At 31.2% G+C, this 16246-nt stretch overlaps 3 protein-coding genes across 3 annotated transcripts; 2 read left to right on the forward strand and 1 right to left on the reverse strand.

Annotated features, from left to right (window-relative positions):
* Positions 2007 to 5931, forward strand: LOC109325048 (vacuolar amino acid transporter 1-like). The gene is made up of 11 exons (XM_019557191.1): positions 2007 to 2244; positions 2850 to 3052; positions 3484 to 3698; positions 3842 to 3865; positions 3944 to 4124; positions 4208 to 4427; positions 4548 to 4683; positions 4804 to 4969; positions 5471 to 5514; positions 5599 to 5661; positions 5775 to 5931. Exons 1-11 carry the CDS (start codon positions 2045 to 2047, stop codon positions 5868 to 5870), a joined length of 1548 nt encoding a protein of 515 aa, XP_019412736.1. The 5' UTR covers positions 2007 to 2044; the 3' UTR covers positions 5871 to 5931.
* Positions 9932 to 11728, forward strand: LOC109325056 (aspartic proteinase PCS1-like). The gene has a single exon (XM_019557200.1). The coding sequence runs from the start codon at positions 10108 to 10110 to the stop codon at positions 11548 to 11550; it is 1443 nt and encodes a 480-aa protein (XP_019412745.1). The 5' UTR covers positions 9932 to 10107; the 3' UTR covers positions 11551 to 11728.
* LOC109363229 lies at positions 14078 to 15537 on the reverse strand. Its single transcript, XM_019609415.1, has 2 exons — positions 15154 to 15537; positions 14078 to 14385 (listed from the first exon to the last, which is right to left on the reverse strand). The coding sequence occupies exons 1-2, from the start codon at positions 15414 to 15416 to the stop codon at positions 14241 to 14243; spliced, it is 408 nt and encodes a 135-aa protein (XP_019464960.1). The 5' UTR covers positions 15417 to 15537; the 3' UTR covers positions 14078 to 14240.

Raw genomic sequence — 16246 nt, forward strand, 5'->3', positions numbered from 1 at the left:
GGAAGTGATTAATTAGTCACCCAATTCAAACACCTATGTTCCCACATGAGCCAGAGATTGTAAAACATAAACAGTGTAATATCTTTGTATTATTGGTGTAAATATTTATTTACAGAAAATACATTATTTATCTATTTATTTGCATTAATTATATTTATAATTGATGATAATAAAATATAAATAGAGGTTGATACAATAATAGTGTATACAAATTTATAATTTAGATACAAATATATTTTTCTCAAACCTCAATTAAAATATTTTTCAAGTTTTCACTTCCTAACCTACATCTTGTAAATTACAATCCATGGATCTGGGACTGATACCACACATGAAATGAAACAAAGTACTAAATCAAAATAAATGTTTTTTTACGAAAGTCAAAATAAACAGTTTAAGACTTGTCATTATTATTAAAATTAGGATAAATTACCAGACTAGTTTAGGCAGAATCTTCTCCCTTTAATCACTTGGGCCACACTTCTTATCACCAATATTAAATATGGTAGCCCCAATCATCTTCGAAAATATATTTGTTGTCTCATAATTTATGTCATAATTAAATTTTAACTTAAATATATTTTCTAACATATAAAATGACACAAACTCACAAACTATAGGATAACATATGTGTACCGAATAATGGTTTCTAGGGTAGGTGCAAATAATGAATATATATTCATATTCATATTTATTTGAGGGTACTAGGAATAAGGCGTAACATACGTGTGTATTGCTTTTTTTATACTTATATTCACACTGTTTATCTATAGTAAATATATGGGAGAATCCAATGAGTTTTTATGTTTGAATATATATTTATAAAAAAATTAATAATCACTATATTTAAAACAATTATTGCATGAATAATAAAATTTATATACATCTTAAATATATCATTATACTTTAATACTTAAATTCATTATAAAATAATATAAAAATAAAAAAATAGATAATAGATAATTATTAAATAATAAAAAATATATTATAATATATTTATATATAATATTTATTAAAAGTGAATTAATAAATATGCAAGTACTCGTGGGGCAGGTATTATAGTACTCGTTCCACACTCAAACTATTTTTGCATGTAATTATTGCAGAAAATTTAAAGATACACACAGAACAAGAATTTTTGGATTGTCTAATAAATAGCAAGTACTCGTATGTATTTAACATGTTTTTAACCTCAATCATTTATTTATATATTTTATAATAATGATATATATAAAAAATTATTACATGAACAATAAGATGTATTTATTATATATGATAAATTTTTGTTATTATACTTTAATTACTAATGTATTTTATGAAATATTTCTTCTATTTCTTTATAAGTCTCATCCTAGGTTTTTTAAAATAATTAGTGAATTTTATTTTGTTTTTAAAAAAATTGTTATTGTTTTATGCATTCCACAATTCATTTCCTCAGTTAACTTTACACATTTTCCCTCTCCATAATAATAAATGTAAGACTATAATTAATAATAATTAATTAATATTATATTTAATGTTGACAATCAGAATCAGATATGAATAAAATATTATGGAAAAATGGCACTCATGATGAAGAAAGATTAATACAAAATTTGATTGTGTATACTGTATAGTATCAAAGGTAATACAAAAATTGCAATATATAATAATTTTTTAAAATAATTTATAAGAATATATTTACGTAGGAGTAACGATCATCTCCGATACGAGAAAGAAAATAATGCAATAACAAGTAAAAAAATCATGTCATGGTACTTTTACCTTTTTGTTTATTTTATAATAAGATAACATTTTTACTACATCAAATCTCTTATGTGGAAAAAGACAAGTTATTATTATTACACCAACTATGTATATAATTTCTGCCATAACTAGTCGAGTTCCCTTTTGATAGTTCAGTGAATGAATCTTTTGAGTAGTTATGAAGAATGAAACTAATAATCAAAACTACAAAAAGGAAAAACCAACAATCACCAAGAGACATATATAATTAACACAAGACCCTATAATCTTATCACAAGGTTGTGTTTGGTTTGGAATAATGAAGAGAGGTGAGTTGAACCTAGATAATGATTTAGATCCTCACCATGAAGATGTTTTCCAAACTGATGATGAAGAAAACCAAGCATATAGAGTCTTTGAAAATTTAAGTGATGATTCTGATTCAGAAAATAATTCACCACCTTCAAAAAATTTGTCTAATGAGATTGCTATTAGTACTTCATGGCCTCAAAGTTATAGGTATCATCAATATTTCATTTCTTTAGTGTTGTTTGTGTCATTTTTTTTTTCTTCTTTTGAGGAATTTCATTTATGCCATCGTTCACCACCTTGCTATACATTTGATCAATAATAATTTAATTACCTTATGTATTTTAGACTTGTAATTCAATTCATGGATGGTTATGGTTCCTAGCAATAGAGACTTCATGACCCATTGTGCTATACACATGCACTCAAACATATCATATACAAATATATATATATATATATATATATATATATAAATAAAGGTAGTTGTAGTTCACGAGAAACATAGTGCGATATGAGAATGACAAGTATAGACTGGCGGGCAAGTAGAGAGAAAATTTCAGTTTTGAATATATCATCTCTAGGTCACAAAATAACGACTTTACTGTTGAGCTGAGACTCTCTCTCTTACACAAACTATACTAATTGTTTTCTGAACAAAAGTCTTTTAATCAATAATTATAAAGTATGTGTAAAAGGGGTATAGGTGAAAAATGATATGAGATGATCATTTTCTATTGATGCAACAAAAATAATGTGATTGAAAATGATAGCCTTAATTAATATCCTAAATCAATTTTTTTGAATATGTGCAGGACATCTATGGAACTGTTAACTAGTGTAACAGTACCAGGAGGAGTTAGTTTCCTAAGCAGAAATGCTTCAAAAGGGACAAGTGACTCTTTCTTTAAGGGACTTGAGACATGGCAAGATGATGATTCTTTATTCACTAAACCTCTTGTTTCTGAGGACCCTTCCTCAAAGAAGCAATGTTCATTTGCACAATCAGTCATTAATGGTGAATATCATCTTCCGACAAGGATCACCTGTCTCCTACGGTTCCCATTCCCTGTCCTGGGCCAATCACGTATTGCTATTTGAATAAAATAAATTTTTTAAAAACAATCTGATTGGCTCGGGATTGAGAATGAGACACTGTTGGGGACAAAATCTCTATCCATCATCTTTATTCAGCATTTTTATGATTGATATATCTCAGAATGTAACTATAACACATTCATGTTTTCAATTCTTTAGCAGATTTTATAGATTGTAGTAAGAATGCAAACTTGAAATGATAATATTTCACTTGTGCAAATGAAAAACAAGCACCTAACTGATTTAGTTATTTAAAGCTTAATTCATTTCCAAAGACACAAAGATGAGACTGTTTTATGCACAATTGCATTTATTTTCTGAGGACTAAAACATTATTTGTTTTCTGTGAAGGAATCAATATCTTATGTGGGGTAGGAATACTCACAATACCATATGCTGTAAAAGAAGGAGGGTGGTTAAGCCTTATTATACTTCTAGTATTTTCTATAATTTGCTGTTATACTGGGATCTTATTGAAGAGGTGTTTGGATAATTACCCTGAACTCGAAACCTTCCCAGACATTGGCCAGGCTGCATTCGGAATTGCTGGTCGATTATGTATCGCGGTTCGTACAACGTGATTTCGTATTTTTACAACCTTATCTATGTATATTTGCAAGAATGAAATGATAACTTCAGTAACCATATACACTCATTGTTATGTGTGTGTTGATGGAAAAACTAACAACTATGTTTTGTCCAAATGCAGATAATTTTGTTCATGGAACTTTATGTAAGTGCAATAATTTCTTCTATATGAAATACTCTATTGGTTCTCTTATGTACTGAAAGGTGAATGACTCTTGTGTAGGCTTCTTGTGTTGAGTATATAACACTAATGAGTGATAACCTCTCATCACTATTTCCTAATGCGAATGTGACATTCGGCGGGGCTGACATTGGAACTCATCAAGTTTTTGCAATCACAGCCGCGATTCTTGTTCTTCCAACAGTTTGGATAAAAAATCTAAGCCTGCTTTCCTATGTTTCAGGTTTCTTATACCCTCCGTCATACTATTTTACAAGTTTTTTTCGTCGAAGTTTATGTGTTAACGAAAGTTATCTTCGTGCACAGTTGGAGGAATATTTGCAACAATTTTGGTCACACTATGCTTGTTTTGGGTTGGAATAGCAGATCAAGTTGGATATAAGCCAGGAGCAAAAGTTTTTGACCTTGCAAACCTATCTGTCGCAATCGGTATCTACGGTTTTGGCTTCGGTGGCCATGCAGTTTTTCCTAGTATCTACTCTTCCATGAAGGAACCAGCAAATTTCCAATCAGTTCTATATGTCAGGTAAGCATAAAGTGAAGTATCGAATCTCTATGATATGGATCAACGAGATCTCATTAAACAAGTCCAACTGTAATTTAAAACCGTACTCGAGATCATTGCTAACCTGTTTCTCTTCTGCAGCTTTGCCTTTTGTCTTGCTATGTACACAGGAGTAGCTGCAATGGGCTATTTAACATTTGGTGACGCGGTCGAATCTCAATTTACCTTAAACATGCCGCAAGAATTATATGCATCCAAGATTGCAGCCTGGACAACTGTAAGAAACCGAAAACTCAGTTACTTTTACTGTCATTTAGAAAGTAACACTAGCAGGCTCTAAGGTTGAACATAAGAATGTTTCTGATTCCAATTCAACATAATTCATGTGTTTTTCTAGATTGCGACCCCGTTGGCGAAATATGCCTTAACATTATTACCGATTGCAATGAGCATAGAGGAACTTGCGCCGACTCCTCAGTTAAGATGTCATGCTATGTCTGTTGTTGTCAGAACAGTTCTAGTGATTACAAGTTTAATTGTTGCCCTCAGTGTTCCATATTTTGGTAAGTACCAATGTACTAGTATATACTATTATCATCATTTTGCATGACTTTAGTGTTTTGTTTTTATTTTACTTTGTGTTTTGGAGTGAACAATTTTTATTCATTCCATTCACATTCATCTACAATCTCTATATAGTAGCTGCTGCATCTTAAATATACACACATATAACATACACAATCCAAAGTTTACATAAATAATAAGTTTGGTGCATATTGGGTCATTTAGACATGATATTTGACTAAATAAAAGCATAAAAAAGGAGCCTCTAGCCCTTGTGAAGATATGATAAATCTTATAGGCCTATAGAACAAGAGTCGAAAATCTGGTCACGAATCATTCGGGAGAGGTAGAAATTGAGTTTGCCTCTTCCTAAGTTGCAGAACCAGTCTTCCAACCGAAAATCGGGTCGCAACAGTAATTCTTAAAATTTATCGATTCAAGACATTATTACCATAATTTTCATTGTGTTTTTTTAATTTGTTCTTTCAATTTTAATGCAGGTTCTTTGATGGCACTGATTGGTTCTTTCATGTCAATGCTAGTTGTAAGTTCACTTTACATGTTCACTCTTCTTCTTGTGCAAATTACCAAAGGAACTTATGTATTTTTTGTCATGTTTTTGAGACAGGCACTTATTTTTCCTTGTCTATGTTATCTCAAGTTACACAGTGGCAGATTATCAAAAATACAGGTAGAAATTCAAGTCCTCTAATAAATTATAACTTTATTCTGAAAATTCTAATATTCTATGACAGATTTAAGTTAATGTTACAACAATACTAACTTAAATTTTCTGATTTTCAGATAATAAATTGCATTTTGATTATTATTGTTGGTGTGGTAAGTGGTTGTGCTGGAACATATTCAGCAATGTCAAAAATAATCAATGGAGAGGGCTAATTGATAAAATGTGTTAGATATTGAGACTTTCTCTATAAATTTAAAACTCGGAATTGTTAACTTAGTTACTGAGTTCCCTTATCAACCCGGCATACCGGATTCATCTTAATGAAAGTCTTGTAATAATGTAATATGTGATGAATCGTGTGCTCAAATGAACTGCGTACCGATATTAGTATCACATATTTAGTAACAAAGGTTTGTGTTGTATTTTTTGAACCAACTATAGTTTATATGAATATAGGAAATGGATGGTGAACCATGCTTATTTACTGGTAATATGTCTACATTTTGTAATTTATACTCTATTCTATAACCTTCTACCACCAACATAGCAATAAATTTTTCTTGAGATCTCTATTTTGTATTCTTTAGTTCTATGTATTGTTTACAATTTGGTTTAAATAGATTCTACTGATTTGAGTAAAAATTTGTCTGTAAAGCAGAATGTTTAGTGTGAAAAATCACATTAAGTCTAACCAGAAATAAGAAACATGCTATAGTGCAATATGTATAGAGAATGCTGCTCAGAATTACAAAATTCATGTAACAGAATGATCTAATCATTTGTAAGAAAACTTGTCAGATCTGTAATTGTTTTCTTATTTTTGACTAATCAATTATAATCATTTTGAAGGTCTTAGTACCCAATTTATCATGGTCTACAAGTATCTTTTTCTACTTCTACTATTTTTTTATATAAAGTTCGATGTTGAGACTACTTAACACAAGTTTTACATTTTATTCGAGCTTAGGGCCGACTATGTATAGCATCAAAAGTTGGAGTAGTTCTTATTATAGAAAAATGATAGAGTCACACTTTAGGTGGTTTAGACATCTGCAGAAGAGACCCAGAGAAACCCATGTAAGGAGAATAGATCAAATGGAAGCTAGGTCAACTCCTAGAGGAAGATGGACACTAAGAAAAATCAAAGAAGAAAAGATAAAGAAAGACGTAGACCTTAATACTTTGTCAATGAATATAATTTATGATAGAGCATTATAATATCGTCCGATCTATGTAACCGACCCCACCTAGTAGGATAAAGGTTTGACTATAATTGTATAAATAATAATCAATAACTAGATCATTTTTATGTACAATTTTTTAACCATTAGTGATTGGAGCATATCCTTATGCATTTGGTATGTAATTGGAAGTATATCTATTAGCCTATTTAAATATAGACATAATGACATATTTTAAGATTATATTGTATAATAGACATTTAAATAGATTAACATGTCATACTGGACTTTTAAATAGGTCATACCAGACTTTTAAACAGGTCAGACCTAAGCTATGCATTTTTTTTAAACAGACTAATAGGTCAGACACAGGCTCCAATAAGTTGTATAAACTCGATCTATTTAAGACAAAGTATGGTCTAACCTAACATGTACGAGAGTTCCAATTAGTGAGTTTATTTAGACAAAAAATACTTTGAGATTTGATTGATTAGACTTTTTTATAGAAAATTTAGATTTATAAGCTCTAGTTTGAGAAGTCATTTAAAGTGACTTATATCCTTCTTCCATTTTTAAAAACTTTTGCATTAGTATGTTAATATTATAAGGAATCTATTTACTTTAAAAGTAAGTTTAAAAAAATTACTTCATATTTTATCAATAATTATAGGGAAATTTAATGATTTAAATCTACTCACTAATTTAAACTATTAAATTTCTCTATAATTATGACTAAGATGTGAAGTAAGTTTTTTAAATTTAGAATTCATTCCCTTCTAATTTTATCAATCACTCAATTCTATAAGTTATCTTATCCGTCTTTAATCTTCACCTCCCTAAGGTTTAAGCTCTTCACTAAAAAGTTAATGATTTTACAAAATGTAGATAAGTTGAATTGTAACTCGGTTTTTCCCAATTTTTTTTAGTTTTACCAAGTAATTCATCTATTCTAACATTGTTCTGATGGTGTAAGACTCTACTTGATCATAAAAAAGACTAAAATATCGGAAGTTTAATTCCTAAAAACGGCACTTATTGAGAGGTGCAACTACACACCCTAAAATGATTAGTTCTTTACTCATATGGTGAGGAATATCCTTAATAGTAGTAAACAAAGTATTTCAAATATATATATATATAGGATGTTCATAACATTGAATTGTAAAATCTAACTTAAAGAAACATAACCAAACATTTCATTGGATACTTAAATCCAATGAGAATAAAATTTTCAGAATTAGATATTCATAACTTAAGTGAAAGAAAAAACAGATTAAAATTTCCTCATTCAGTAAGTAAGTAGTATGGATAATAAATACTTCTTTCATATGTTTTCATAGTTTCTTAATTGAATGAGCATGTATAAATCTCTTTTTTATGTCTTATGTTAATTGTCACTTCAGCCTAACGCACATAGATTAAGACAATTATTGTGAACAACTCATACTTATAATTATCACACGCTTCTTTATCTTTATCTTTAATTTAATAAAGGCAAAAAAAAGGAAGGAATAATAGTATTTAATACAATTTCCTAAAGTAAACAATATGAAAAAGTTAAAAAAATGTTAAGGAGGGATGAATTAACATTTTATAGAATTAAAAATGAGAAATGAACAAAACATGTACTTCAAATTTATCATAATGAATACATAGGTAATCAATAAAGTATTGATCTACTGGTATAAGGTTTCACTAGATCCTTTAATACATCAAAAGATCAACGATTTGATTCCTGAAATCAACATTTATACGAAAGATCAACCACATATCTCAAAAGGACTAATTTCTTACTCACACAGATACATTTGATTATATATAAAAAAAGTAAGGTGTACCTAGACTTTTTCTTTAGTTTAAGAATAAAATGAGCAGATGTATTCCTTTAAACATCCATATCTCTTCCTTAATTAAATTTATTGGCATCTTAAACAACCAAGGAAAATTGCTCATGAAGTAATGTCTTTGACACAACACGAGATTTGTTTAATCATTAATTACACCTAAATAAACTTCTTGCATAGCCTTCCACACGTTCATAATCAAGTACACAATGTTGCTACCACATATAACATGAATTCATTTATTCCCCTCTCTATAGACAACTATCGAGTAAGACTCCTTTCCATTAATAAAGAGACAAATGCTATAAAAATTAAAAGAAAAGTAATTTACAATGACATTTATATCCTTTTTATTTAAAATGAAATTACATTTTTACACTTAAAATATAAAGGAAAAAATCATTTGTCTCTCTATCACTTGAGATGAGTCTCACTCCATCATGTACATCATTTAAACGAACAAGGATCCTCTCTATTAATTGAGAGACAAGTGATTGTTTTTTCTTATATTTTTAATGGCAAAAAAGTAATTTCATAGTAAACAAAAGGATAAAAGTGTCATTTCATGTTATGTTTTTTGTATTATTATACGGTACTTGTCTCTCCACTAATGGAGATGATCCTTACTCATCATTTAAACACATGTTAGCATCTGCTCCTAATTATTACAAAGAAAGAAGAAAGACAACTTGAGACCACTTCACCAACATAATACAACGTAGAGAAAAATAAACCAATAGAACCAAATCAAATCTAACACAAGTTTATGTGATCCATCAGTTTCAATATTATTATTGCGCGACTTTCTTATCATGAATTAGTATGTAATATGTGGAGTTCGGTAATAAAGGAGCATAATTATAGTTAGGTACTATGGTATTTATGATTACGACTGACAACATAACCTGAACCCATGGGTAACTGCTCAAATCCGACTAAAATTTAGCGGAAAAATCTACTTTAACTAGGTTCAGGTTTTCCCCGATTTCAAATACTGGGTTCGGGGTCAGATTTAGTATAGGTGATACTTAACTCCGAACCCAACCTAAAACCGAAGAAGTCCATTTAAATGTTACCAAACAAGTTTTAGACAAGCTTGGGTTACCCAAAACCCAAAAAATACAAAGATGATATTCTATTTTTTAGCTCATTGGGTTAGAGTTTAAGTACGAGATTTCAGGTCCGGGGTTGGATATGCAACATTATCATCTTATTCATGGTACAATAGTCTTGCTGTACCTTCCCTTCTCTTGTAGATCTCATCTCAAACCTTTTCTCATAAGGAAGTTTCATGCCTTTCATATACTTTCCTTTGTCCCCCAAAATTTACTACACTTTTAGCATAATCACTCAACCCCATCACTCTCCATTTAACTCCTCCCAACCCAAATATACATTTGCTACAACATTAAAATCAAACCAAAATGAAACCTCAAAATCCCTACACCAAACACATAATTTCCAAAAACCCATGTCTCAAACTTCTCATTCTACTCATTCTAAGCATTCAAATGAAGAATTACCAATGTGAAGATGAGACTAAAAAGATACTAACTTTACCACTAAAATCACAAGTTATCCCATATGGGTATCTCCCAAGAACACCCAACAAGCTTAATTTTCAACACAACATTAGCCTCACTGTCTCCATCACTGTTGGAACTCCACCACAGAACATGTCATTCATCATTGACACAGGAAGTGAACTTTCATGGCTCCAATGCAACACCACCAACCGGGTCATACCCGATCCATTTTATGACCCGAATCATTTACCACCCTACACAACCACCACTTGCTCATCACCAACTTGCAACATAAAAAACAAAACCATGAACCGGGTCATATCTGACCCGTTTTTTGACCCGACAATTTCATCTTCTTACATACCCATCAAATGTTCCTCACCCACATGCATGACCCAAACCCGAGACTTTCCAATACCTGCTTCATGTGACTCCAACAAACTATGTCATGCAACACTCTCCTACGCTGATTCTTCTTCCTCTGAAGGGAACCTTGCTTCAGATATGTTCGGGTTAGGATCCGGATCCGATAACCCGAGAATTGTATTCGGGTGCATGAACTCTACTTATAGCAGCACCAACTCGAATACAACCGGGTTAATGGGTATGAATCTTGGGTCACTATCATTGGTTTCTCAGTTAAAGATACCCAAATTCTCTTATTGTATATCGGGTTCGGATTTCTCGGGTGTTCTAATTCTTGGAGCCTCCAATTTCTCGTGGGTCGGGTCGTTGAATTATACTTCCTTGGTTCAAATCTCTAGGCCTTTGCCCTATTTTGATCGGGCCGCTTACACGGTCCGATTAGAGGGAATTAAGGTTTCGAATAAGTTGCTTATTATATCGGATACAATTTTTATTCCAGATCATAGTGGTGCAGGCCAGACCATGTTTGATTTAGGTACTCAATTTACGTATTTGCTTGGTTCAGCTTATATTGTCTTAAGAAACGAGTTTTTGAACCAAACGAATAATATTTTACGAGTTTTAGATGATCCAAATTTCGTGTTCGAAATAGCAATGGACCTTTGTTATCGAGTTCCGTTAAACCAATCCAAGTTACCCGAGTTGCCAAGTGTTAGTTTAGTTTTCGACGGGGCCGAGATGAAAGTTTTGGGTGAACAACTTTTATATCGAGTGCCGAATGAGATTCGAGGAAATGATTCGGTGTATTGCTTCACATTTGGGAACTCTGATTTGCTAGGTGTAGAGGCCTTCATCATTGGTCATCACCAACAACAAAATATGTTGATGGAGTTTGATATTGTGAACTCTAGGGTTGGTTTGGTTGACATAGATTGTGATTTGGTAGGCCAAAGATTACTTGGTTTGGATAACTAGATCTACACGCTAGATTGGGGTGTTTTCCATGTTGAAATTATGTAGTATTATCACCAAAAAGAGTCATTTGAAGAATAACTTAGATTGCACTGCAAACTTAAATAATGTTCATATACTGTAAAGCAAATTAGAATGAATGTATAGCTAATATCCTAATCCAAACAATAGATGAATAAAGTTGGATGGTCTTCTTTGCTTTCAATCAGCTATAATAAACTTCTACATTTTTCTAACTAAACTTTTTTATCTTTTTTTTTACAAGTTTTTTACTAAATATTTTATATTAGAGTTTTAATTTGTTTTCGGCATTCATAGTTAAGGATGTAATATTATAATTTTAGGAGTCTTGGTAATGGTATTGTAGTCATAATTATAGTTGTATTTTCCCATAATTACGATAAATACAACATAACCATAATTGATATGTCACGACTGTAATTTAAAACATTTCTTATAACTATTATTATAATCATGAAAAGACTAGATAAACACATATCATGTTGAAAACAGCCTATCAATTTGTGGCATGTGCATTACATAGACTAAAAACATGAGAATTGGATTTAGGTTGGAAATTTGTAAGAAAGTTGTAATTTCGGAGGAATGAGGATCAGTTGTCGTACTTTTTATGTCTCATTGTGTCTCAATCTAATGAAAAATTATCATATATTTGAAAAAAAAAATAAAAAAAACATAAAATAACATTTTTATGTTATTTGGTGATATATGATTGGCTTGGAACATGGATAAATAGTTTTGAGAAATGCAAATGTTGCAAAAATCATTGGAAAGCTGGTAAGAGAGTATATGACATAAGAAAGATAAGATGAACAAAGACTTAGCAAATACATCAGGATCAGGTCAACTTAAACATGTACTAAAGAAAATAGAAGAGCCCTCTAATGGTATGAGAGAGTTGGTAAGTTTTGCTTTAAGAGTATCCTCATTGGTTGGTTTGAATTGTATTATGGTGAGTGTTAGTTATATTTGTTCGTTTAATTAATGAAGATATCGTTTTAATGTGGATATAGAGAATGTCATTAACTCCTTTCATTTATAATCAACTCCCCGATTTCGAAATATGACTCATTGACCAATACTTTCTAAAATTAAACAAAAATATTTTCTGCATTTTATGCACAAAAAATATGGTGATAACTTCATTTTTTTAGAAGAAGATGAAAAGATCTATGTTAACATATAGATTCATGGAGAGAAATGGGCCACAACAAATGTTAACTCACTTGTCATTAGCTAATCTTCCTCTTATATATATTAGAGACTCAAGTATGGAGTTTTATAATGAAGTGCCAAGATCTTATATGTAAATATATTCAAACTCAAAATTAGTCAAGATAAACTAAGTCTTTAATCAAAATTGTAATTAAAAAAAATAATGTATTTTTATCACAGCCACTTTCCTTATGATTCACTCTCATTGATAATGCTCATCGCTTAACAATTTTCTTTTAATTCTAGGGTAGACATAGAAAATCCTCACATGAGATTAGAGACTAAAACTTCATATTATCACTTTTTGGCTTTCATAATGCTCCATCTTGATTATCCGGATGTCTAAATTATTAGGGATGGTCTCCCATTTAGCTGAACAAAGACTAGACATAACCAATCAAAGGGTTTGGTCGGAGTCGTTCCCCTTACATCGGACATCCTAGATCGAGGTCAGGACCACTCCCCGTCTAACACGCCGCCAATAGCGCACTGCCACGCCACCTACAATCCCACCTACCCCTGCAAACACACATACTGCAATATGGTTGCCAGACCTGCCACAAACTACAAGTCAACTATCCACAAAATACAGTCATGCCAAAGCCGTATGACATGGAAAAAGCAGCCCCCGACAAGCCAGGATGGTTGATCATGCCAATACCCTCCAAGGCCACGTCATCCAACTCAACCACTATAAATAGGGGTCTCCCCCAACAGAAAGTATCACTTAGAACTCATCATATGTCATTATTATTCTTCACTTACTTCTTATATCTCATTTATTGCTCTTGAGTATTACCTCTCCAATCTTTCTGACTTAATCATCGGAAAATATTTTCATGTACCTCCACCGATAGATCCAAGTCAACCTTCATTCAGATTCTAGAAGAACTCCTATCCAGATACTCAAGATCTCATACCCAGACCACCAGTCCGACTACACCGTTCATCCATAAAAGAACACATACAAAACTTCTTCAAGTTAACACTTGTGAGTGCATAAAACCTATTCTCTCTTTTAGAAGTACTACATAGTTAGAGAATTGAGATTATTTCATAGTTTTACAAAGATGATTCCCTCTAAATAGCAAAATCATCATATTGATATTAGGCTTTCATACTAGCAAATAGCTTCAACATGCACCTTCTACACATCCAGAAGATGATGAATGACAACAACAACCAAATAAGATGATGAGTAATGAGAATGAGAATATTTTGTTTGAAACATAGGTAACTTTAGAACAAGGTGACAAGCTATGTGAGAGAAAACACAAATTGGATGTTTGTAATATAACCCACCAAAATTTTGCATTCATAGGTTTATGAAACAAGCAAAATTATACATTTCTCTCCTAACATGATATTATGATGTTCTTCTCAAGATAGAAATATGAGCATAGAGGAGCAAATCCTTGTAGAAATACATACAAAAAAGAAAACTTGGGAACATGTAACTACTTCTTTTTATCAATTTGGTTAAGTTTTCCTAAACCATTGCATGTAGCACAAACTATTTGAGCTTGATCCTTTCTTGCTGCATTTGCTCTTAAGGTCACCCCAGCCTTCCTAACAAACCCTGCTCCATCACACTCAGGGCATCTATCACATACATACATGCACATTATGTCATGAACATTTCATAATCAACAAGCACAAGTCGATAGTCTAGTGATATAAGGTCATACTAGATTCTCATATAAGTCAAATATTCGATTCCTGAGAACGACATTTATTGAGAATGACAGTTACATGTCGAAAGTACGAAAAGATGAACAAGAATCACTAGAAAATATAGTTAAAAAAATGTTTGAACCAAAACATTATGCTTCAAATTAAATAACATAAAAAAGTAACGCCCATTCCAAAAGAGTGACAACAACATCATTTTAAATTGTACTCCACAAACGAGACCAAGGATTGTGACCACAAGTTTAGTCACATTTTTATGCAATTATGATAAATACATCATAACCGCGAACTTAACCACAATTTAAAACAAAGTATAAGAAAATTTCTTAATTTGGCAGTCCCTATCTTAAACACTAAAAAAATAAACTTGTATAACACAAGAATTATATCTAACACACTTTTTACACCAATTTTCACACCTCATTAATGATATATAAATTTGTGATTACTCATTTATATTACATACTTCATAGAGTCCAATAAAACAATTAACCTTTCAATATGATTAACCACAAATTTAACAATTAACACTATTAATCAAAATGCATAAAAAGGAGCATGAGAATGTGCAAAGATTATATGGCATGCATTAGAAATTCATATGTATCTAAAACTAAATCTCAAATGCACTAAAAATATCTAAGAAACTATGAGACAAAAAGGAATGATATTATTTACGTGTCTTTTCTAGAGAAGAAGATGGGAAAAGCAGTTCCAATGAGAGCCACAGCAATAGCACCACCAACAAGGTAAATGGTGCCATCAGCAGAAACATCTCCAACAGCTGAAACAACAACTGAAGATTTATTCTTGTTCTTCTGAATCATTCTACATGGTACACAAGTTGAGACTCCAAATTGAACAACACTAAAGTTAAACAATGGAGATAGGTTGATTGTGTTTTTGGGAACAATGGTTTGAAGGGGTATCATTGATGTCATATTCTTGCACAGAATAATTCAACAAAAATTTCAGATTTTGGAAAGTGGGAATTAAGAACAAACAATCATGGACATAAACATGACACATAAGATGTTTTTTTTTACATTTTCATAGATAGAAGGAGATTTGGATAAGGCCACGTAGTAACTCAAGATTTCTAAGGTATTTTGGATAAGACAGGTTGTAACCTTTGTTGACAGCCACTAGTCAAGGATTTCATGGAAAATGAACTAAATACGAATATATTACATACTAATTACTCATTTTTATTCCTTCTCACTTTCATATGTATGATTTCTTCATAAAAATTAGTAATGTTTATGCATAATTTATTTCTATTTTTTTTTAAAAAGTTAATGATAATAAAAAATAAATGATGAATAATATCAAGATAATGTATAGAATTTATATACTATTAACGTATTAACTTTTTCCTCTAAAAATTAATCATGGTTTTCTTATTTGTAACTGTTCCTCCATCACTTTAACTCCCTTATGCTTGAAGGAATTGCAAATGTGTCACATTAAGTGTGTAGGTGGCATTTCGACTTGGCAACATGTAGTAATGACAGGAAGGATAATGCCTTCGAGCGGAATCACATGGTGAGCAAATTTTGTGGCTATATCATACAAATCGGTATAGATCGTGTAACACTCCATTCTTGACATGTAATCTTTCCGACCTATGAATATATTGAACATATCATCCATCAGCTTAAATGTTCATGTAGTATTTTATTTTCCACAAAGAAGAGCTTTTTGCGACTCGAACTCGTGACCTCAAGAATAATAGTCACTTTACACATGATTCAAAGCTTGTAATTCAGTA

The sequence above is a fragment of the Lupinus angustifolius genome, chromosome LG13 (genome assembly GCF_001865875.1).
Source record: "Lupinus angustifolius cultivar Tanjil chromosome LG13, LupAngTanjil_v1.0, whole genome shotgun sequence".
Classification (NCBI taxonomy): domain Eukaryota; kingdom Viridiplantae; phylum Streptophyta; class Magnoliopsida; order Fabales; family Fabaceae; genus Lupinus; species Lupinus angustifolius.